The sequence below is a fragment of the Melozone crissalis genome, unplaced genomic scaffold (assembly GCF_028551555.1).
Source record: "Melozone crissalis strain CALT ecotype California unplaced genomic scaffold, PUWL_Pcris_2 ptg000006l_1, whole genome shotgun sequence".
Taxonomy (NCBI): domain Eukaryota; kingdom Metazoa; phylum Chordata; class Aves; order Passeriformes; family Passerellidae; genus Melozone; species Melozone crissalis.
In genome coordinates, this window is record NW_026535784.1 from 11,161,939 (window position 1) to 11,184,656 (window position 22,718).

A 22,718-nucleotide genomic window follows, 5' to 3' on the forward strand; every position below is an offset into this window, starting at 1 on the left:
CTGAGTTACAGAAAATGGCAGCTCAAATGGGTGAGAAAATGGCAGCTCAAATGGGTGAGAAAATGGCAGCTCAAATTCAGTGCTGATAAATGCAAATACAGTCAGAAGAAGAAAATCTAAATTTTATATTTAGGATAATAGACTCAAAATTAGCTTCAGTTATGAAGGAAGGAGAGTTTGAAAATACTGTGGATAGCACAATGCTTTGTGTAAGACTGAAAGATATTGAAATGTTCCTGCAAAAACCAGCCACAGATAAATGTATGTTCAATACATACACCTGCATGTCCATCCTGTGTACTGCTCTGCTTCCTCATCTCAAAAAGGTTAAAAAGGACTTAGAAAGTTTTTAAGAAAAACTGAATTGGCCAGGGGGGTTACATGGGTCATGTTGAAGGGTTTAATAAACTTGAACTTATTTAAACTCAGAGAAAAGGCAACTGAAAAGACAGAAACAGGATAAATAATAACATGGTCTGAAACTTATTGAGAAGATGACTAAGCAATGATTATTCACTCTTTGTAGTTACCCAAGGTCACAAAGTTATCAGGCAGCTGGGTAATAAGAAAATCAACCATGCTTTTTTGTGAAATGCAGCATTTTGCTCAGTGGTGATTTGGATGTTAAACATAGAAAAAGATTCAGAAGAGAATTAGAGAAATTCATGAGAAAAAATCCATCAAGATCCTTGAGATGTGAGGCTTCTGATGCAGTCATTGGTTCAGGAAATCTGGAAATGTCAAAAGTGAGGGGAATAAACCACAGCAGACATTTATCTCCACTCAGCTTATTTGTCAACAGCATGCCCTGGTGTCTGAAATGGGCCACTATGAGAAAGGGGAATCTTCATTAGCTGGAATTGCTGGGCATGTGCATTTATGGCTTCTCACAATTTCCAAGATTTCCATTTTCATTTAGTCTTCACAACAGCACAAAGGTTGAACAATAAAATATACATATTTATGCATACAAGTATGGATATATTGTATATATGCAAGTATGCATGTGTATATATATATATATATATGTGTGTGTATACATATATGTGTGTGTGTGTGTGTGTGTGAGTGTGTATGTGTTATACATATATCTAACCTTTTGGAAATAGGAAAATAAATGCAGACTTAGGTCAGTAAGAGATTTAGGTAAGATTCAAACTGTCCATTGCTGTGTTCCAAGACACATCCCCCATCCTTTGGGAAGACCTCTCATTTGCAGGTAATTTTCCTGTGTCCCTCCTGGGGCTCAGTCCATGCTCCTGTTGTGGGTGCACCTCACTGACTGACCTGGGGGATGTGGTGTTCAGTGGAGTGAAATATTGTCAAATAATTAGGCAGAGCCAGACTGATTTTAGAGATGTGTTGGCTCTGTCTGAGTGCCAGGTGCCCACCAAAGTCACTCGATCATGGCCCTCCTCAGCTGGGCAGGGGAAAGAAAATACCACAAAAGGGTCATGGGGTGAGGAAAGGACAGGGAGGGAGAGATCACTCACCTGTTATGTTATGTTATGTTATGTTATGCTATGCTATGCTATGCTATGCTATGCTATGCTGTGTTATATGTTATGTTATGTTGTGTTATGTTGTGTTATGTTATGTAATGTTATGTAATGTTATGTTATGTTATGTTATGTTATGTTACGTTATATCACTCACCAGTTCCTGTCATGGGTAAAACAGGCTCAGCTTGGGGAAGGTTAATTTAATTTATTGCCAATAACTAAAAGACCAGGATAGTAATAAGTAAACTCCAAATCTTAAACCCACCATCCCTCTACGCCTCCCTTCTCCTGGTCCCAAAACCTCTGCCTGCTCCTTGCCAGGGGCACATGGGATGGGGAATGCAGCCAGTTCACTGCATGTTGTCTCTGCTGCTGCTTCCTCCTCACACTCTTCCCCTGCTCAGATGTGGGTTTCCTCATACAGACTGCATTTCTTCATGAACTGCTACAGAGTGGGTCCCTTGACCTCCCTGTGATCTATCCATCTGCAGGTACCTGAACAAAAGGGTGCGCCTACACCCTGCAGGATACACACCAAAGGCAGGCTAGGAAATTAATGTATTTTTAAAAAATGATGGTTGGCCCACACTGCTGAGAAATATCCTCATTTATGGACAGGTGACTATAGTCTTAGAACTGGGTTTTGGCTAACTAGAAAGAAAATTTTTTCAGTGTCATCCCAAAAGGTCTGAAACACAGTAAGTTATTGGGACATTTCATAGCTACTCTCCTGTTCCTTGTAGATGTGGATCTGCAAACACTTCAAACTAGAAATTTTGTGCACATTTTAAAATGTGCCTGAACAAGACAAGCATTGGTTAGGATGCACCTGGTCTTGAAGAGATAATAGCCCACTTCTAAGAAGCACCTATTTTACAAATCTGAACTTGGTTTTAATGTTAGAGTTAATCACTTGGTTTAGTCACGATTTCTTAAATGACTGCACATAATTTGAAGGCTTCATTTATTTATTTCATGTCTACTTATTTTGCTTTATCAAATCCCAGGACAAACCTCAGATCTCCATACAGTACAGGTCAGTATACCATAGGACCCAGCACAGTTCTTCACTTGCCTTCTGCATAGTGACAGTATTTCACATGTCGCTCACACTGTGTGCACCTGAGCCTGCTAGGTTTGATTATAAATTGCTGGCTGATAGAAAATTATATTCACAGCCATTTACTGAGTGTAATTATTCAGCAGGAACCATCAACCTGAATCAATTATCCAAACTCTAAGAATGTTTCCCCAAGGATTTTTGGAAAGAGTGGGAGTAAATGCCATGAGTGTCAGTGATAAAAGAAGACATATGTGTTACATGCAAATACTGCCTCCAAAATTTTACTTTTCACATTAAGCTGTAATGAAGCATAACTTTTCATCTGAAAATCATTAATTTAAATTTAAATGGAGCTAAAATATAATTATTTGAATAATTAGTTGAGCTATCCAAACACATACATTACAGTGTGTTAGGAAAATAGACCTGAAATTTTGGCTGTTTCTATCAAATCACTCAGTACCAGGAGAGCATGTCTGGGGCCAAAGACAGCCTGAGCAAAATAGTGGTTGGACAGAAAACAACTCCTACACACAAGGTATTACAGAGATATCTGAATTAAATGGGAAGTAGATGACCAAGTATTTTTCAAGATATAGAGACCAAGTCCTGCAGAAGAGCCACTCCTGGCAGAGCCAGAGCCTGAATATGCTGCAGGCACATCTGCATGGATGAACAGGCAATGGCAGCCCTGTTCTTGTTGGTGATTTCATTGTCCAGCTCTTGGCAGAGCTCATCACCTTGTGCTGGGTTACAGACTGATGGGACCATTCCATTCCTGCTCACCTGAACTCTGTGGGCACAAATGAGCTCAAATCCAGCAGTAAATTGGCTCTGCTAAGCAGTTCAGTCTGTGCTGAGCTTGGAGGGCCACTAAACAGGAAGGGCCTTGAACCTGTTTCTCAAAGAGGGAAGGCATATAAGTTTTCCTAGAGATGCAACCACCCTGCATCCCTTTAAATTAATATATCTAAAAAAAATTTCTTTAGTTTAAGCTCCTTTAGTACTCAGTGAGGAGAGACTTGATTCTCTCAAGACTGATCTGTGACACATATATTGGGTAGCTTAGACCTGAAGAAATTAATCTAGGTTGGTAACTCTATTTACCCTGTTGAGAGAGCCTGACCTAATCTTTCAGTTTTCTGCAGTTAGCTGGCATAAAATCCATCCCATATTTGTGCACTCAGATAATTTCTAAGTGTCAGTTCTGCAGGCACAGGTGCTCTGTGGTCTGACCCCCTCTCTGTGTCAGGTAGTCAGGGGCATCTCATGCAACACAAAGCATCACTTGGGAGGCAGCTGCATTTGGCTGTATATTGGGATTGTATGCCCACAGCCATGGGGGCAGGAGACCAAGAACAAGCAAGCCATGGCTGGAAACATTTTCAAGGAAGTGCCAAATTTTCATGACATCCACTCTTGGCTACTGTTCGATAGAGTTACTGCTTGGACTCAGGTTTCCCAAAACACTCACCTTCTATAACACAGACAGTGGGGAGGATGGAGGATTGTGTTCCATTTAAAGCTGCTCTCCACACATTGGTTCTCTACACCAACTCCAGATCAAGGGGAAATTATCTACATTTACAGACTGATTTTCACTTTGGAGCTGTGTGACTCAGCTCTGATGTTGCTGAGTGATGAGTGCTGTCCCTGTTCCAGCAGCTCCTTGACTCTGCCCTGGTCTGCCTCAGGCTTCCTCTGGCACAGAGCAGGATTGTGCCTTCCTTGTTTACTCAGAAATGCTTAGAAAATTCATACACTTTTAGTGATTTCTGTTTTCCTGAAAAGACTTCTGAGATCACTCTGTGCAGAGACTGAAGAAAAGCCCACTATTAATTCTCCCATGTTTTCTTCTCCTCTGCTTGGTGTAAAGCAGGATTTTTAATAAACAAACCAAAAAATAAATTAGCTATATACAGCTGTCTTTTGAGATAGTTTTAATTAGCTATATAATTATTTCATTTAAATAATTAGATCTACATGGTCGGGATTCTTTTGAATCCTTCATAATTTAAAAAGTGTTTAACTCTCCTTCCTTCATTTCTACTCCATTTTCCCCCTGCATTTTCCACCTTAACTGCTGTTTTCTACCTATTTTTCCATACTGCTTCATTGTTAACATGTTCCTTGGCATAATTTTTTCCCAGGCCAAAATGACTCTCTGAAGCAAATCCCTTCATGTTTCAGGGGTTATCATAGACCAAAGGCTGCCCAACAAGCAGCTGGAATAGAGCAGCTCTGGTTTGCAGATTAGAGATCAGCCAGAAGGATGGAAGGCAGTCTGTGCCACTCACTCAGCTTCCAGGCATTGATCCCTACCTAAATGCAGGAATTGCATTTCCATGCAGTGCTCTGTTTGCTGCCTGTCATGAGAGCCCTCCCAGATCCCACTGGGGAATAGGAAATGCATGAATAATTTGTCAGATGTTCAGGATTTATAATTATTTCTGCTATATGAAGTTAAAGCGCATCTTTTCAAACTGGAGGATTTCATTGTATTTGGACAAACTTGTCTCTGTTCCTTAAGATTTACACTGAGCAAAGTAACTATTTTCTTCTTTATGAATGAAAGTGTAAATTAAGCAACTTTTCTGAATTTCTGATCAACTCATAGGCTCATTTTTGCTAATTTTTTTTTAAAACAAATCTAGGAATTTTCAGTGCTTTATGACAAATTTTATGGCTCTCAAATTTTGTTTTGAAAAGTAAAAATACTCTTTCCAAGATATTTATTCATTTAAAAAAATAACTTGATTGGAACTCCTTGCTCACTTCTTCCTTCTTTATTTCACCTTTTCACTGAAAGATATAGCTGAATGAAAACCTGACACAAGAGAACTAGTGAGCAGAATAAAGGAGATATACACTCATTTACAATTGTAAAACACTGCCAGCTTCTTCCATTTTCCCAAAAATAGAACACAGCAAGGACCAATTTATAAGAAAAACCTTAAAACATGCAGGCAGAAAATTATGAAGTGACTGTGTATCAAAGTCCATCCTTATTCTTGACAGAGGAAAGCAGATGACAAGCCAAGCTGCTCATTGTCCCAGAAGCCATGCTCCCTTATCAGTATTTCCACAATCATTGCCTGCAGTTGATGTTAAAATGATGGCAAAGAAATAATGGGTGAAGTTTTCAAAGTGAGGTGTGAGATGCATGTGCACACAGCCCATTATTTTTGAAAAGATATTTGTGCACTGCAGGACCTACATTTTATTTTCCCTGTTTTTGCAGTGTCTGCCTTACTGAAGTGCATGAGCTGCTATAAAGGTTAGACAGGGGTTTTATAAATGATCAGGTTTTGTATGATTTTGGGGAAGTGACTCTTCTGGCTAAAACATGAGAGATCATGGGTGCTGTGAACATTTATCCTCGGTGCCAAGCCAAGGGAAGAGTCTTTTGGGGCTGCTGGGTGAGCTGATGCAGAAAATGAGCTCATATGACCAACATCATTAATTTCCACCTGTCAACCACCCGCTTACCTCTGAATACTTATTATTTAGGACTGAGATGTAAACCAAAACTTATCCCTTTTCATGAGGGATATACCAACATGTACAGTTCAAACCACCTAGCAGCTTTGTTATAATTTTTATCACACTCAATGTGAGTCCTTTTGAATCCTTACAGTCCAAATATTTCTGTTCTTTCTAGAACATGTTTCTCTGCATAAAGCCACTTAAAAATGTGACTAACACAGAGATATAGTCTGAACTTGTTCCACAATAAGGAAATCTTATTGCCACAGTTAGACTCCAAAGTCCCATTAAGTTTTCCTTTTTATACCTTTTGACTGGAAATAATGGAGATGGATGGGGATATAGTCTGTGGAGCTCCATACTGCCACAAATGTTACAAACTACTTGGACTAAGCATTTCATCTTTCTTTTGTGTGGAACTAAGCCTTGAAGCCAGTTTCAATAACCAGCTGCTAACAACTTTTATTTCCTTAGGAAGCAATTTCTGGACCATTTGGTAAAAGTGCTTAGTTATCAGTCAAACAAATTAGTTGTGTTCAGGGACAGGCAGTGGTGGTGTGGGAATAGTTAAAGAGTCACCAGCTTGAGGAAGAAATTTTGTTGACCAGTTGTGATTTATTCATCCAGGCATTTTCTTGGTTCTGTTTGTACACAAATTTGGATGCATCAATACCACACGGAATAAAAATGAAAATTAGAAAAAAACAGTGGGAAAGAGCAGTGGTTACCAAACTGACATCTTACCTGCCCTCAGTGCCAAAAATCTCTCACTCCATCCTTGGCTATCTTAGCAACTTGCTCCCATCTTGGCTGGACATGCTGGGTGTCCCAGCTATGGCAGGATCCCTGTGAGACATTGCTGCTGTGGGGATCTTCTTACTTTGTGGAGTCCCTCTACAGAATTACACCACCCTGTAAAAACTATTTGGATGCAACTTTGTCAGCATGACAATATCCAGCAATTTTAGCTATATGGCATAACTTCCAGGTTTCTACTTTTTATGGCTGGGATATAAAAAATAGTGCCTATCTCTGTCACTTTCCAGCTTCTTTTAAGTCCTTCACAAAATGTCATTGCTAGATTTTTATATTTGTGGGATCTCAGTCTCTCAGAACTGGGGTGCAGGGTGAACCAGACTACCCCTGGGGGGCTCGGGAGTCCTGGAATGTTGCCAGAAATGTCTGGTGGCTGGACTTTGATCCCACATGGGAGATGACATCAGTATGAGGACGGGAGGATTTCACTGGGGTGAATGGTGAAGAGATAAGTTAATCGGAGTGTGAGATACAGGGTTTAAGATCCCTGTACAGGGGGGTCTAGAGAGGCAAGATGGAGGGATTGGGGCGTGCCCTTCTCCTTCTTCTTCTTCCTCTAGGCCTCCATCTTCTGTGGTGGAGTTGGCACTCCAGGATTGGACCTTACTAGGGGAACACTGGTTAATAAGGGAAGAGGGTATTGGAGAAAAATGATAAATATTGTATACGTAACTCCGGGTATAAAGATAGGTGACCGCCCCAGGGGCTTTCAGTGTGTGCCCATGGCTGATTGCTGAGCAGAACTCTGTCAGGCCAAGAGAAAATCTTTTAGATAAGCAATTAATAAACACCGAGACCAAGAACAAATCTGAAGCTTCCTCTCGTCCTTTCGAACCCGGGGGCCCAAGGCCATCTTTGGGCTTTTTCCCAGACCATCTAAACAGCCCGGAAATCCAACATATATTGAGAATGAAAAGTTTCTAGTGCTATGTTAGTTGCCAGCTAATTCTAAAAATATGGGATTTGGCCATTAGGAAATTTACCCATTTTTAAAAATCCCCTTGTGACTTTGCATCTGTGGTCCAGTAGCCAAAACACGACATGGTCAGAGACATGTAGTTCTTTCCTGAGAACAGTCATCCCCATGCCAGATCAGTCATTTTTTTTCCTCTGATTCTGACATGTTCAGAATTAGCTTTATAGCAAGGCCATCTGCACAAGCCACCAGCATTACTTCTGTGTAGCTGCTAAATCATACAGCTGAAATGGGTTTCTGATTATTTAGCAAACTGTCCTCCAGGACTCATGAATTTCAAAAAGCCAACATAGACATGCCTCATCTATTCAAATCTCAGTCCCCATCCCTTAAGAAAAATAACTGGGAGAAATATTCCACAGATTTATTTATTTATTGGGACTTATCCCAAGGGATGTAAAAGTTTTCATTAATAGGCTTTTGTTTCCTACAATAAAACTAGTTTCTATAATTCATTTTACTAAGCTCTTCTTTTCCCCAGACCAAAAGCAAAAGCATCTGTTTTCTCCAGCAAAGTGAAATATCAAGAAGCCAAGGTAAAATGCTAAATCTAGAAATGGCAAAGCAAATCCACTGCCCACTCAGACTGTTCAGTTTCCTCCACACTCGGGACACTTGATTTGCAACTTTGGCAAACTCACTTGCAGATTTTTCATAACAAAAAGAGTTTCCTTTAGAAGGTGATGAGTGTGGGAGTCCCAGGGGAGGGGCAGCTCTGCTGGCTTGAGTTCTCTTTTGTCAGTAGGAAGTTTCTTTTGTCCTCTCATGGCTGCAGAGAGCAGGACCACAGTTTGAAACAACTCCTGGCATTTCTGAGGCTTCAGTTTCACCCTGAAAGGTGCAGCCTGGCAGGACTCCCTGAGGAATGCATCAGCTGCCCAAGGTGGTACCACGCTCCAGGCAGTGTGACAGCCTCCACATGGCTCTCAAACACAGCAAGTACATTTTGCAAAGCCTGATGCCAATGCTCTCTACTGCTGTAGTGGGTTTGGACCCAGTATTTCCCCCTCTCCACTGAATTCCCTTCCACTGACTGATATCAGATTCAAGATCCAGTATCAGAAATCAATGCTGCAGGAATGCTATTATAGTATCAGAGTATTGAGAAAATAAGAACCTTGAAAACGAAGTTATGGCTCACACAGCTCTTTCTCTCTGTCAGAAATACTGACAAAACCAAGATTTGACTGTTACTGTTGTTGATGCATTCCTGTAGTGGCTGGAACAGCCTCTTTCCTCCTCACTGCTGGAGAGGAGTCTGCAATGCTCAGTGTCACACGCTGACAATACTGCATGGATCAATGGTGAAGAGAAGGAAAACTCTTTGTTGGTTCAGCCAAACCACTCTTAGTTCCCAGCATAATTGCCTCTGAGACTCCTTATGTATTTGCACAGAACTGTCATGGAATAAATGCAACAGACACTGTTCAAATTCATTTTCATCCTCTTTTCCCTGCAGGATTTTTATTTTTTTAATTCCATATGACTATATCCACTAGAACCACTTGTTCACTTTTTCATCCATAGCTGACCATTTTATTATTTAGTCTTAGTCAACAGTATTCAGCACAGGAACAGGTACCTGCTTCAGATCCACCACATCAATCCATCCATTTTCCCTGGGCCCTTATAAAGTTACCACAGGCTGTAGCTGCACCAGCTTAAAGGCAAGATAAGTCATTCACTGGAGAGCAGCTTCCTACAAATGATTTATTGCACTAGTGTCATTTTTGAACAGAATGGCCCAGACTGCATTTATTTTGCCATGATTACAGGAAACATGTCAAGGTACTCACATTTTTTAAAAGCTTAGAACATCTGACAGAAAAGTGCTCTGGGTTTGACATCGAGGAATCAAGAATGCACCAAAAAGAGAGAAATTTCACTTCTGTAACAGTCCAATATTTTGACTGAAGAGACTGTGCACACATATTTCTTTGTGTCTTGACCTGAGTCTGCAGTTTTGAGGTAAAGAGAAATACAAACCAATTGCTTTATTTGATTTTTTCTGAAACTGCAGTGCTGTTGGGAGGAGGGCTTATTCTTAGCAAATCTGAAATTTTGACAGTTATGTTGAATCTGCAACTTTTCATTCTTTGTCATTGAACTTATCCTACTACGCAGCCTAAAGACAAACTTCAAAATTCTTCTTCATCTAGAGAACAAAGCTGAGCTGCAAGCAATTCCCTGCTGGTCCCAAGTTTTCTACTGTCTTTCATTAAATGTTTGTGATTTTCTTTCTGTCCTGCCATAGTTGTTGCAGTCTTTTTCTGTTCAATATTTTATTTTCCATGCTAGCTTTTAGCCAGTCTGTTCTCTTTACTTTTGTATTTTTACATATTCAATAATGCATACAGGCATATTTATACATGCAGCATAATTACATTTTGGTTGATTATACATGCCAACTTCTTTTCTAATTATCACAGACACCAGACTGTAATTCCTTGTTTCACTCAGGCCTGTGAGACACAGAGCAGCACTTAGAGACACAAAGTTCTCAGCTTCCATCATTCTTGACAGCAGCTGCTTGGCATCTGATGAGAGAAGCTGAGACACAGAAATGTGCTGCAGTTTGTCCAAAGGGTGACAGAGATGGAAACAGAATCAGCATCTCCTGGTTCTTAGTCCAGTTTCCCAGCCCCAAGGGTACACTGGTAAGCAGGTTTTGGTATGCCCATAATAAATAAACCCCTAGAGTGAAATCCTTAATGTAATTTTAATAACTATATACAGTCATTAATAAATTATCAAAGAGTTAAATAGCAGTTATTTTTTACCTTATCATCAGGTTAATAACCCATTGCTTACTTTGATAGTTTGAAATATGCATAGTGAATCTAGATACAGAAAAAGTGTCTGAAAAGAGAATGTAGTGAAGCATTGCTAAAACAATATATTTCTTTAAGACTTCCAAATCCTCAATAGTAGACCTGGGAGTAGGACCAGGATAAAAGAAAATAATGGAAATAAATCAGTATTATTAACCACCTCTGTAGAGAGTGAAGATGGCCAGAGGTATCCTTTGAACTCAGCATGGGCTTCATTTCTCTCCTTTTTCCACTGTCCTCCTTACATGCATTCTGCCTTTGTGCCAGTTGGAGTGGTTCTCAAAAAAAAATTAAATTGGTGGTTTTTTGCTTTATGTTGAGAGAATTCTTATTTTCCTTTGAAATTGAGCAGTGCAGTAAATGCCTTCTTTTTCAGCATTTTACAAACAAAGGAAATAGACAATTCCAGGAAGAAAGCACTTATATGTCTTAGCCCAATGCAATGATTCCTCAGATCTCTATGGACCCTAAGTTTTTCTCACTGCACTGTTCAGCAGTTTGCAAGGTTTGCCACCCACACTTTGCAACATGAGTTTCCAAGCACTGCAGTCTTTTCTCTTGATGCCTACAAGTCATTATTCTTGTACCAGTAGCTCAGATCCTGAGATGTTTCAAGTCTCAAGTTGAAGTCTATTGCTCTCCTGGTAGTCTCTTGGATCTTTTTTGAAGATCTTGTCAAAAAAACCGCAAACCAACAAGCAAACAAAAATCACCCCAAACCAGCTAACAACCAACATCATCACATGCGCTCCTTCCATGATGCCAAAGCTGTTTGAAGAGCTACACTCTCCATTCAGCTGTGCAAAAATTACAATTTTCTTAAAGTGCTTACAGTGAAAATCCATTGTCTTGATGCTTTGTCAACATTAATTTAAGCAACTTGTTTTAAAGCTGTTTCACTGCTATTTTAACTGGAGACAATGGACAAATATCTCTTAAGGAAAGGAATCTTCCTCAGCTCGTTTGTCATGAACATTGGTGAAGATAATTAATTGGCTTTTCATCTGGGGACTCATATTTTCTGTGCTGTCCTCTAATAATTCACTCATACACTGACCTATAGATTCAATGGTATCCATTGAATTTCTCCTGCACTTAGAAAACTGCACCAAAAATTCTTTTGGCAATTTGTTCCTCTAATTTCTTGTTTTCAGTCTGCCTTGCAGCTTTTCATTTAATGTGTCTGCCCTTTTACACAGTGTTCCCTTTTTTTTTTTTTTTTTGCTTTAATAGCCTCCCCTATTCATCTGTTTAATTACAGTATTTTCATGTCCCATCACATTCTCTTCTGAGTGTTCAGTAAACATATTGTTTAAGGCTTTGAAATTGACCCTTTTAATTTGGTTTTTGCATGCTTTTCCACTAATGACTATTTCTTAGGTATTATTTGCAAAGTTGGGATTTTTTGGGGTATAGCATATATACCTTTTATAATTGCTGTACCAAAGAGCTCTTCCATAATGTCTCTGGTGCCAAGTCTTGGTGCCTTTTTGAGGAATACTATTTCCCATTTTGAGAAAAAAAAAAAAAAATAGAGAAAAAAATCCTTCAAAAAAGTAGCTGTTCCTGTTTCAAAAAGAAAAAAGTTTTCCACCGCATAGCATAGCTTCCCCATGAATCTTTACATCTTTTCTGAAAGTTACATCTTTACAGTGTTTGGAAGAAAATACTGAAGATGACAGGAATCACAGTAAAATCACAGAGATTGCTGTTGAGCAGAAATGCTGAGAAGCTCTTTGAAAACACAGTTGGTGGGGACTGCAGGTGATTCTAGGACTGTTGCTGTTCTCCAGAAAATTATGTAAAAAGAGGAGAACTTTGCTGTCCTGGAGCATAGGATTTTGTTCCTGATGTTCCTCGACACCAGTCATGAGGTTTGGATAACATGAAGTAATAACAAGAGGAATACTGAAAATACTTTCATCTCATGCTTTTTTTCTCCTTTACTGATGAAGGTTACTGATCATTTTTTAGGACAACAGAGGGGAGCAGCTGTTGTGTGCCCAGTCAGCAGCTTCCATCACCCTCCAGCTAGCTGGAGGTTTTACCAAGCTGCAGCCTGAGCAGAGGTGCTAAAGCCAGCACAATTCTCTGCTGGCTCTTTATGGCAGGCATTAAGGGCAGCAGGATTTGTCCAAGACCTAATTGCACGTATTTAGGGGTAAGCACTCATCAGTGTTTAGAGGAAATGGCAGCTGTAAAGCTCAAGCATTGAATACAGGTGAAATGATGCAGGAATGTTTTGCACCGGGAGGATGTGGCTATCCACAGGGCAGGCAGCAGCTGTCCTTCCAGTACAGCTACCTGCACATGACAGCTCTGTCCATGTTTTTAACCTCTGGCAGGTTAAGAAGACAGCAGGATCAAAGTGGGCAGACTTCCAGCATTGGCAGCAGAGCGTCTCTCCAGAGCCACGAGAAGCTCCAAGACGGGAGGAACAACAATTTGCTGGGACAGGGCTGCACCAGGGGCTGCAGCAGTTAGTGAGCCCACCCTGCTCCCACACAGGCAGGGAGGGTGGATCCTCCCTGCACCCCTTCCTCTGCATCCCTGCATCCATCCTGGCCCACCCAAAACAGCATCCCTGGCCAAGGACAAACCTGCACAACACACAGGCTGAGGTTCTCCACCTACAACTCTGCTCTTGACTCTGCCACTGGAAAAATGACCATCAGCAGCAAAATACAGTTTTTTAAGTAAGTGTGACTTTTGTTTTCAAAATCCTGGAAGAAAACTTGAAACAATTCATTAGGCAGCCTCTCAAAGATTGCCACATTCCTGGATATTTGCAAGAGACAACTGGAGCCAGCTTTATCTTGAAGGCTTTAATATTACCCCAATCTCTCTGTTAAGTAAAATGGTCCAGTTTGAAATTTTGTGAAACTGCTGGACACAGCTGTCTCTAAGCATCTGCCGTTGAGTTTATAACAGATGTACATGATGTAAATACATTAATGTAGTGTCAAATAGGCCAAACACTGAATAATTTCATTTAAATACCTGAAACTCATTGAGAAAGTTGCAGTGTAAGTGTATTCACATTGTTCTTTGACATCCTGTGTTCTGCTTTGTAATAAAAGGTGTGACCCTGGCCAAATCAAAGTTTTGCTAGCAACTTTAGTGGATGCAGGATCAGAAACACCTTTTTATTTGTAACAATAGGCTGACAGAGCCAGAGCTGAAAAGCAGCTTAGTAAGGAGAGCTAAAAACATTAAGAATTTGCTCAGATCCATAGCTAGGTGTTATAAAATGTTAAAAAGTTACATGTGTCTCTGTTTTCATTGATCTATTCTGGATGAAACTGTCTTGAATAGAAAGAAACCTACTTTAGTCAAAATATTGCTGACATGAAATCCTTTTATTTTAAACAGCACCCAAAATTCCAAACATTTATGTTATTTTACAACTTGTACATCCACATTTTGATAATAAATGCATGTTTATTCTGTCCCATTGTGCTTTTGTTTTGAAAGGTCACCACCTGTAAGCAAATTTCATTTCAACTTTTTAAAACAATTAGGTTAGGTTTTTGGAAGTGAGAAACATTTTATTTGAAATAATCTATTTTTACAGCATCATTTCCATTCTTTTAAAAAGAAAAGTTCTTTGTAATTGAATCTATTGTAAATTTTGGTTTATGTTATATGTAATTTTGGTCACAACTTTTTCACAAATACAGATTTTTATCACTCCATGAAATGATACAGTGTTCCACATCATCAACAACAAACAGTTTACAAATGTACAAAGGTAAAGATTTTATGTCTGTCACAAGTATGGTGTTGATCTTCTTTCTTAATTTGGTCACAGACTGAAATAATCATACAATCAAACAAAGGAGCAAAATTTTTCTGGTCATAAGAGGATAAATTTCATCACCCAGAATAAACTATTTCCCATCCATCCTTTCTTTATTTTATTTTTTTTTACTTGATATTCATTTCCCTTGGGAAGGACCAAACTAGCTAAGATTTCAGATTATTTCTGGAAACACCTATTGTTCTGTTCCAATCAAAATGCATGGTGATCTTGGACCTTGATCTGGATCTGAAAGAAAATCTTTATTTTGAGCAAGAAGAGCTGCTCTGGGTGATTTTATACATCAACCACATATCATGCCATAGTGCTAGCACCTTAACTGAGGCTGGGAAGGCATTTTTGAAGTAAATGCCCTAACCTTACAGCCTTACTGCATTTTGGTACATATTTTAGCACCCAAATCAGATGCTTTTTGGATGATACAACACCAGAAGATGTGTTCCATGAGAGCACTTATTGCCATCTTTCCAGTGTTGAGCCTGTAGACCACTGGAACAGGTGAGGGAAAATCTGAGATGGAACTTCCCCTGATGTTTCTCATGTGGATGTCAGGTCAGCAGAGCCTCTCCTGTCCAGCTGCACTGTCAGCCAATGAACACATAGCCCCCAAGAAGCCTGGATTTATAGGATGGGAAGTGGTGAAATGAAGGAGCTACATAGTGCAAGATCATCAGTGACTGCATTAAAAATCAGAGGAGTTCACTGCAATTTAATTAGCAGCACGATTCTACCAAATATTTGCAGCCTGATCTGTCTCTTGCTGGGTGTATTTGCCAGTGCTTTACTGAGCTGGTTTTGAGAGGAGATTGGCTATTCAATAGATTGCATCTACTTAAATATATTTGCACAGAGCATTGTGCATGAATGCAAGCTCACTCAGACACTTTAATTTCACGCTTGTTGCCACACAATCATTTCCCAAACTGTACTGCTTGCAAAAAAATGAAATCATAGCACCAATCAGCTTTATCCATAGTCCATGGCACTTCCACCGACTGAAGCTCTACCTTATGCTGCATATAATTATCTGTGTCAACTTATTACACAGATCAGTGAATTCTCTCAGTTATACCATGGAGACCCAATATTGAATCAAAGAATTGGGGAATGGTTGGGGTTGGAAGAGACATTTAAAGGTCGCCCAGTCCAGCTCCCCTGCCATGAGCAGGGACACCTTCACCTAGATCAGGTGCTCAGAGCCCCATCCAATATGGCCCTGATGCTTCTAGGGATGCGCCCCCATTTCTCTGGAACACCCACACTCTAATTTTATCTTTCCTTTCAACCAACCTAGCTGTAAGGATCTGTCTTGCCATGGGAAGCTCTGATAATGGTGTAGAAGATAACTGAGAGGTTATTTTTAATAGAATATGATTTGTGGGGACAGAACACATGCAACAAGGAAAGTCACAAAGCCCGGGAACATGCCGGAGATAAATGCTTGGTTTAGACTTGTTTCTCCTACTTTAGACAAAGGAAAAATGAATTATCCAGATCCAGGCTCAAAAGTAGAGATGAAAAAGGGAAAAAAAGCTTTTAGGATGTGATGCACTTTCCCTGTCTTGATTGTCTGTTTTAGCAGATGGTTCTCCCTGTAGCTCTGCCTCCATGGAGTAAACATCAGTGCACACAGCTCACATGTGGACATGCACATTGTGCACTGACATTTAGTCAGATGAATCTGGTTTGTGATGACAGAGGCAATTTGTCAAGCTGCAGTCTAATCCTTATGAAAAAATGGGATAATTTCTGATCTATTCAATGGGAGTAAGAGACATTAAACAGTTTTCATCTTTAAGTGCAGAAGTGGTATTAGAGTGACTAGAAAATACACAAACATACTCTCCTCTGGTGTTCCACCAGAAATGTAAACAGGGAAGTCCTAAATAAGACATAGAAGATTTTTACAATAAACTCAGCAAGATGGAGGACAAAAGGAAAGCAGGGCAGGCATAAATCCAGAAGAAACTCTTTGGGACTCATTTATTCTATACAGCTTTCTTGCCTTGCAAAAGTGGACAGTGATCTTGACTCCCAAAATCTCACCTGGTTTCTCTAAGTCATTTAAAAGATAAAAATATTTTTCTCCTTTCTGCTCCAGGGAAGAGATAAAGAAGTCTAACACAGCTGGAAAAGCAGTTTGCTGCTGCCATAGTTTATTGCAGTGCCTCTTGCTCTGTGGTGTTGCAGTTCTGATCCCACATGCACATTCCCACAGCATCACTCCACGTTTAAACTCTGCCAGATTTACCTTCTGTTCCATTTGCTCCTTCTATCTTGTGTATTAAATATTGGCACAGTACTGTAAATGTTTAATTACCAACTGTCATAAAGTACAAATGGCTCCTTTCATCTGTAGTCTTGACAAAAATGATTAATGTAATATTTCCAGAAGATTTTCCTGTAAATCTGGGGGAATAGGAGGGTTAGTTGTAGGTCTTGGCACATTATTTAAAATGACAGCTAAGTACATTATAGAGGAAATAATAGGCACTGATCCATCCTTTCCAGTCATTGAGATGTTTTCTGCTTGTAGGAACATGTGATTACAATTTCAAACTTATTTCTGACTGTTCAAACTAAAGCTAAATAATGCTGTAATGGGGTGTACTGGGAAGCTGAAGTAGGCTGAATTAGACCCAAAGCATTCTTCTGTTTTCCACATGGATAGATGTGCCAATACTTCTGCTACTAAAAACGTGGATGCAGCACAGGAGAAGCTTAGAGGTTTTGCACAGGAACATTTACAGTTTTGGTGGGAGCTGGAAAGCAAGGATATACTGAAAGTGCATTAATAAAAAAAACTACAGATTTAATAGTCTGTCTCTGGTAGCTTCACTGCTCTAGCACTGGCCCCAAGAGGAGACCTGGAACAAACAACTGCCCTGCAAGTGATCTCCATTATTTCCTTATTTGACCCAGATTTCATCCATGAAGAAGTGAGTCCATCTATGCAGACTCTAAATAAGAAGCAAAGGAAGGAAAAACTCCCCTGTCAGCAATGTTGGGCTGCTCAGATTCTCCGTTCCAGTGCAGCAAAAGGGACAAACAACAATTTGTACCACTTGCTGCAGTTGCTATCAGTCCTGCTGGGGACAGCAGGAATTGCTTTTTCTTACACATCCATTGCAGTTCAGTCCCTTAACACATGCTACCAACATGTCAGTGATGAATTTTGAATGAGGGATAATGTAAAGCTTTTAGAGATCCTTCTGCTGCCACACAAGAACTTCCACGATAGACTGATGTGATTTTTAAAGAGGAGCTTTGTGGTTCTTCTCCTGGAGAGCATGCTACCAGCTCAATGACTGATTTCTCATGCACACTGTGCTTCATCATCTCAGCCTTCATCAGAGTAGTTACTTTTGTTTATCTGTATTTTAGTGATTGAATCAGCTATGCTCTGGCCAGCAAGGAAAAATGTTTTGGTATTTTTAACCTTCATTTAGTGATGCAAATGAGCTTCCTATAATCTTGTTTGTGAGAAAACACATGCTACAATCAGGACCTCAATAATGACTGATATTAGCTATGCTCCATACATCAATGAAATTGGATCAGAGCCACAACCTCCCTTTTTTGTCCTTTTTAATTGGAAAGGAGCAATGTATCTAATCAATTAAACAATTTTTTTGCAATATTGCCCAACTGTCCTTGTGAGTCATTCCAAAGAATCAAAATTGTAATATAGGGCAGAGAGCTTTGCTGTTCCATGTTTGTGGGTTTCTTTAAGTCTATTAAAAACAACAAAGCAGGCATAAAAAAACTACTGTAACTTTCTATATCCATTAAAGGAAACACAACTGAGAACAATCATAAAATGCAAGTCCTTCTAAAATGTATGCCAAGAACACACAGTTATGTAAAACCAGTGTCCTTTAAATGGAATTAGATTTAGCCACAGACACTTTCATGGGCAAAACTATGTTGGAACTAGTGCTCTTGAGAATTTTTTGTTTCTTACTATCCATTGTTTTGATGTGCGCTATAATACAGCCCTGGAATTTTCTCACAGGGTAATTTTGTACTTGAAAAATCCCTCTTGGAAGAGTACTATGCAATTTAATTGTGACTTTTCTACACAGAAAAGTCGTGTTTTGTCGTGACTATAATATTCTCCAGCCTCTGTGCAAAGGTATTGAGGCAATTTTGTTGTGTTAATTAGTAATGAGAGAATGCTCTAAGTCTGCTCCAAGTCCTGAGTCCTATAATAATAAATCCACACATTAAGGTAAGTCAGACACTGTCACAGCCATCTTTTATGAAAAATCCTTTCCTTAGGATTTTTCCTCCTGAGAAGCTGAGAGGCCTCAGGAGCAAAATGTAAACCATAATTATCTGCTGCTGCGGAATGCAACAGGTGGATCTGTGATTGGCCCATGTTGGATGTTTGTAATAAATGGCCAATCACAGTGAGCTGGTTCGGACTCTCTGTCCAAGACAGAGCCATTGTTATCATTCTTTCTTTTGCTATTCTTAGCTAGCCTTCTGATGGAATCCTTTCTTCTATTCTTTTAGGATAGTTTTAATATAATATATAGTTTTAATATAATATATAAATATCATAAAATAATAAATCAAGCCTTCTGAAACATGGGGTCAGATCCTCGTCTCTTCCCTCATCCTAAGACTCCTGCAAACACCATCACAAGACACTGCTGCAATGAATTTACAATTGGAACCAGCTTTGTGAGATATACCTTGAAACCAGAGATAAACTAGAAAAAGTGTTCAGGGCAGCAGGCAACAGTGAAATCAGCTTAACAAATTTAACAGGCACTCATATAATGCAGATTTATGGATTATTTTCTACATTTAGTTATGTTCAATATCTCCTTTAAAGTCATAAATTTCCCATTTATATCCAAACCCTCAGGCATTATAATCTTGGAGAGTACAAGGGCTGGCAGAGCCTGCTGCAGCGACACCAGCAGCTGTAACCTGTGCCTCACCTCAGGGCAGCAGGAGCACACCAGGCTCCTTCTGCTGAGCAGATCACTGCATCTGCAGAATCCAGCTGAAGGCAGATGTGGAGAGCTGAAATGAAGTATGTAAACATGATGAGAGCTGCAACAGAGCTGGCTTGCTGCTTCTGCACCCCCTTGTCAAGACCTCGTGTGGTTCCAAATCTAAAAGACCCCTAAATCCTGCCATCCCCAGGGTCTGTCACTGCTCCAGGTGTGGGGTGAAAACCTCTGCATGTTTGTGCACAGAAACACCCCCCTGCATGTTTGTGCACAGAAACAAACCTGTGCATGTTTGTGCACAGAAACCTCTGCATGTTTGTGTACAGAAACAACCCCCTGCATGTTTGTGCACACAAACAACCCCCTGCATGTTTGTGCACACAAACCTCTGCATGTTTGTGAGAGAAACAAACCCCCTGCATGTGAGCACTGCAGCACAGAAATCCAGCCCTGCTCAACAGCATTCTGACTGACACACACAATTCCTGCCCTTCCAAAGCCCAGCCAAACTACATTCCCAGGCACATCCCCACCTCAGCCATGGGCAGTCATCCAAAACACCTGGGCTCCCACCTACTCTGCTACTGCTGAGTCACAAACTCGAGGAATTAAAGGTCTTGGAAATGCTTAGAGTCTTCTGATGCGCCACCAAGTCCACCAGAGTGTTTCAAAGTGTTTCCTGTGGCCAGAACTCCTCTTTCTTCAGCTCCTCTTTCTTCAGTGTTGAGCTTAATGTTACATTTTTCAGAGGTACACATTAATACTGAACAGCCAGTAAAATAAAAATAAGGTAAGGCTGCTTGTCTTGTGTTTCAACATATATTTTAAAGAGATTTCTGAAATGTTTTCCCCATCTTGTAGGCACAGCTATTTAAGTAAGTGTCATAGCTTCTTTTTTTTTTTTTTTTTTTTTTTGCGAATGGGAGGCATAAGCACACAGTGTGGGCAGAGAAATCAGAGAAAATGTATGTGACTGACAGTGTACTCTCAGACCACAGCACTAACTTTCATTACCTTCTTCTCATTATTTTCTTCAAGATAAAGTATCTGCTAAAGCTTGTAGCAGCAATATTGAATCCTGCAGGTCAAATTGTGGGAACTGTGTTTTAAAAATAATACCATATCATATTAACAGTCTTTTATTCCACTTTTTCTTTTTATTTGGAAGACTAATAGGTGCAGACAATAAGCCTTTTCTGGATCCTTCATTGCTTCATATTACCCTCACTGTAATTTGTCTCCTCTATAAAAACAAACATTCCCCTGGCAACACACACCACAAACATATTTCTCTGTTTTCCCCTCACAGTATTTTCAGTTTTCCCACACAAATGAAGATTTCTGTGTCTCTCAGACATTGTGCTGTCCCTATCTGGGAAAATCTTCTGTGTGAATTATGCTGACAGTTTGCAATTGGCCTGTAAACTGGAAGTTATGAGGCTGCATTATCATATTTAAGATGCATGAAATTGCTAATACTTCACACTATCCGGTTCCAGAATACTGTAGGGTCTTGGAGAAAAGAGACTTAAAGCTTTTTGTTTTGTTTTGTTTTGTTTTTAAGTGTGGGTATGCACAGCAGCTGAATGCACAGCAAAGCTCTGGGCATTTTATTGCATAGCTTCAGCATGTTTGTACTACAGCAATGTGTTTAACTCCCTGAGCCTGCTCCTTCCCACCTTGAGTGTGTCAATACTGATTTTCACCTTCCACTCCATAGTGCTGCCACTCTTCTTGGTAGGACCAAGACTATTGGTTTACTGAGTCAGTATCTATAGCAGGGACACAGCCTTGCTGTTTTTGAAGAGCATACATATGTATGAACCAATTATTTGACTCTATTTTTCTCTTTGAGGAAGGAATATTTATTTGTACTAGCTGAGAAGACCAAATTAAATCTTTTCCATTTAGTACACTTCAAAAATAATTTTCTCACTTCCTATCAACTGTTTAAATCTCTTCCTAAATGAATGCTATGAGATTTAAAAGGTGCTGAAAATATGCTTCTGTTTTTCTTGAAGACATTTATTCCAAAACCCTGTCCATTTAAATAAAGCAGCCATCCTTCTGATCTTTATCTGTGATATGCTCATTATGTAGCATATACATATTAATCTATAATTAAAAGGGGTGGCTGTAGTTCATTTTCCCCATGTTCATCAACAGATTTGGAATATATATCCATTTACAAATCATAAGCCACACCTACAGGAAAACATACACATGATAACAGTTACAACATAGACAACAGATTTTTCCTGTCCATGGATGGCAGAAGCCTCAATCTTCCAAGCTAAATAATGATGAACTATAATGAGACATAATGCAGACACATCTGCAAGTGTGTTAAAAAATAAATGCTTGCTTTCTCTCCAGGGATTTGAGAGCTGCAGATTTCCTGCCAGAAAAGTTAGAAATTTATTTAGAGTGGGCTGGGGAGAAGGCAGTGCTTCTAGGAGACAGAAAACATGCACTGGCCCAATATTTGGAAGCTGACAATGTTTTCTTGTTAAATCATGTCTTCCCAAATAAGGGTGTTTTGCTTAACATAAACCAGCAAAACTAGACATAAAAAAACAATTTAAACACATTTGTGTTGCTCCAGCCATAGCTTATTGTTGCCTGGAGCTATTGTATTATTAGAAAAAAGATTTTTGCAAAAAGCTTGCACATGATGAGCTTTCTGTCATGCTATCAGATAAATTTCTGTTTACATCAGAATTTAATTAATTTTATTTAAACTTCCCTTCTGCACCTCTCCATTTCTGCCCACTTTCAATGCCCAAGTGCTAAAGACCCTCTTCCTCTCAAGAATTTCCACTCTGAACTGCACATCTCTGCTTCCCACCATGTCTTATCTTCAAGTGAAATAATTTTTAATTATATTTAATGACAGTAATATTTTGTACTTCAAAGAAAGGTCATCATTAACCATGCTGGATGCCATTTCTGTTATTGGGATGTGAGATCATCTTTGGCAGCCCCTCCTAGAAACAGGCTTTGCTGGGTCCTTCTCTAATGAGGGATTTGAGTGGCTGAAATATTCAAGTGCCATAAATGTAGATGCCTGAGGCTCAGAATACAGGGATATCCAGGACCATGAGCTTAGAGCCTGCCTTTTTCTTTTAGTTGACAGGGAGACCTCACAGCCCTGCAGCTGTGTCAGACATGCAGAGCTCACCAGCACTCTGGGATATGTGTGGAATTCCTGCCTTTCCTGGGGAATGAGGTCTCCATCCAGCTCAGCCCTGCAGCTG

General features: G+C 39.7%; 1 protein-coding gene across 2 annotated transcripts in view; it reads left to right on the forward strand.

The window, feature by feature from the left end:
• STK32B (serine/threonine kinase 32B) overlaps positions 1-14,565 on the forward strand; it is a 159,041-nt gene extending 144,476 nt beyond the window's left edge. The window contains exon 11 of one of the 2 annotated variants that reach the window (XM_054294447.1): positions 13,020-14,565. In XM_054294447.1, coding sequence (XP_054150422.1) covers positions 13,020-13,322 — 303 coding nt within the window. In that variant the 3' untranslated portion in view covers positions 13,323-14,565. The remainder of the gene's footprint in view (positions 1-13,019) is intronic. The other variant, XM_054294456.1, reaches the window with a different exon arrangement.
• Positions 14,566-22,718: the final 8,153 nt, after the last annotated feature.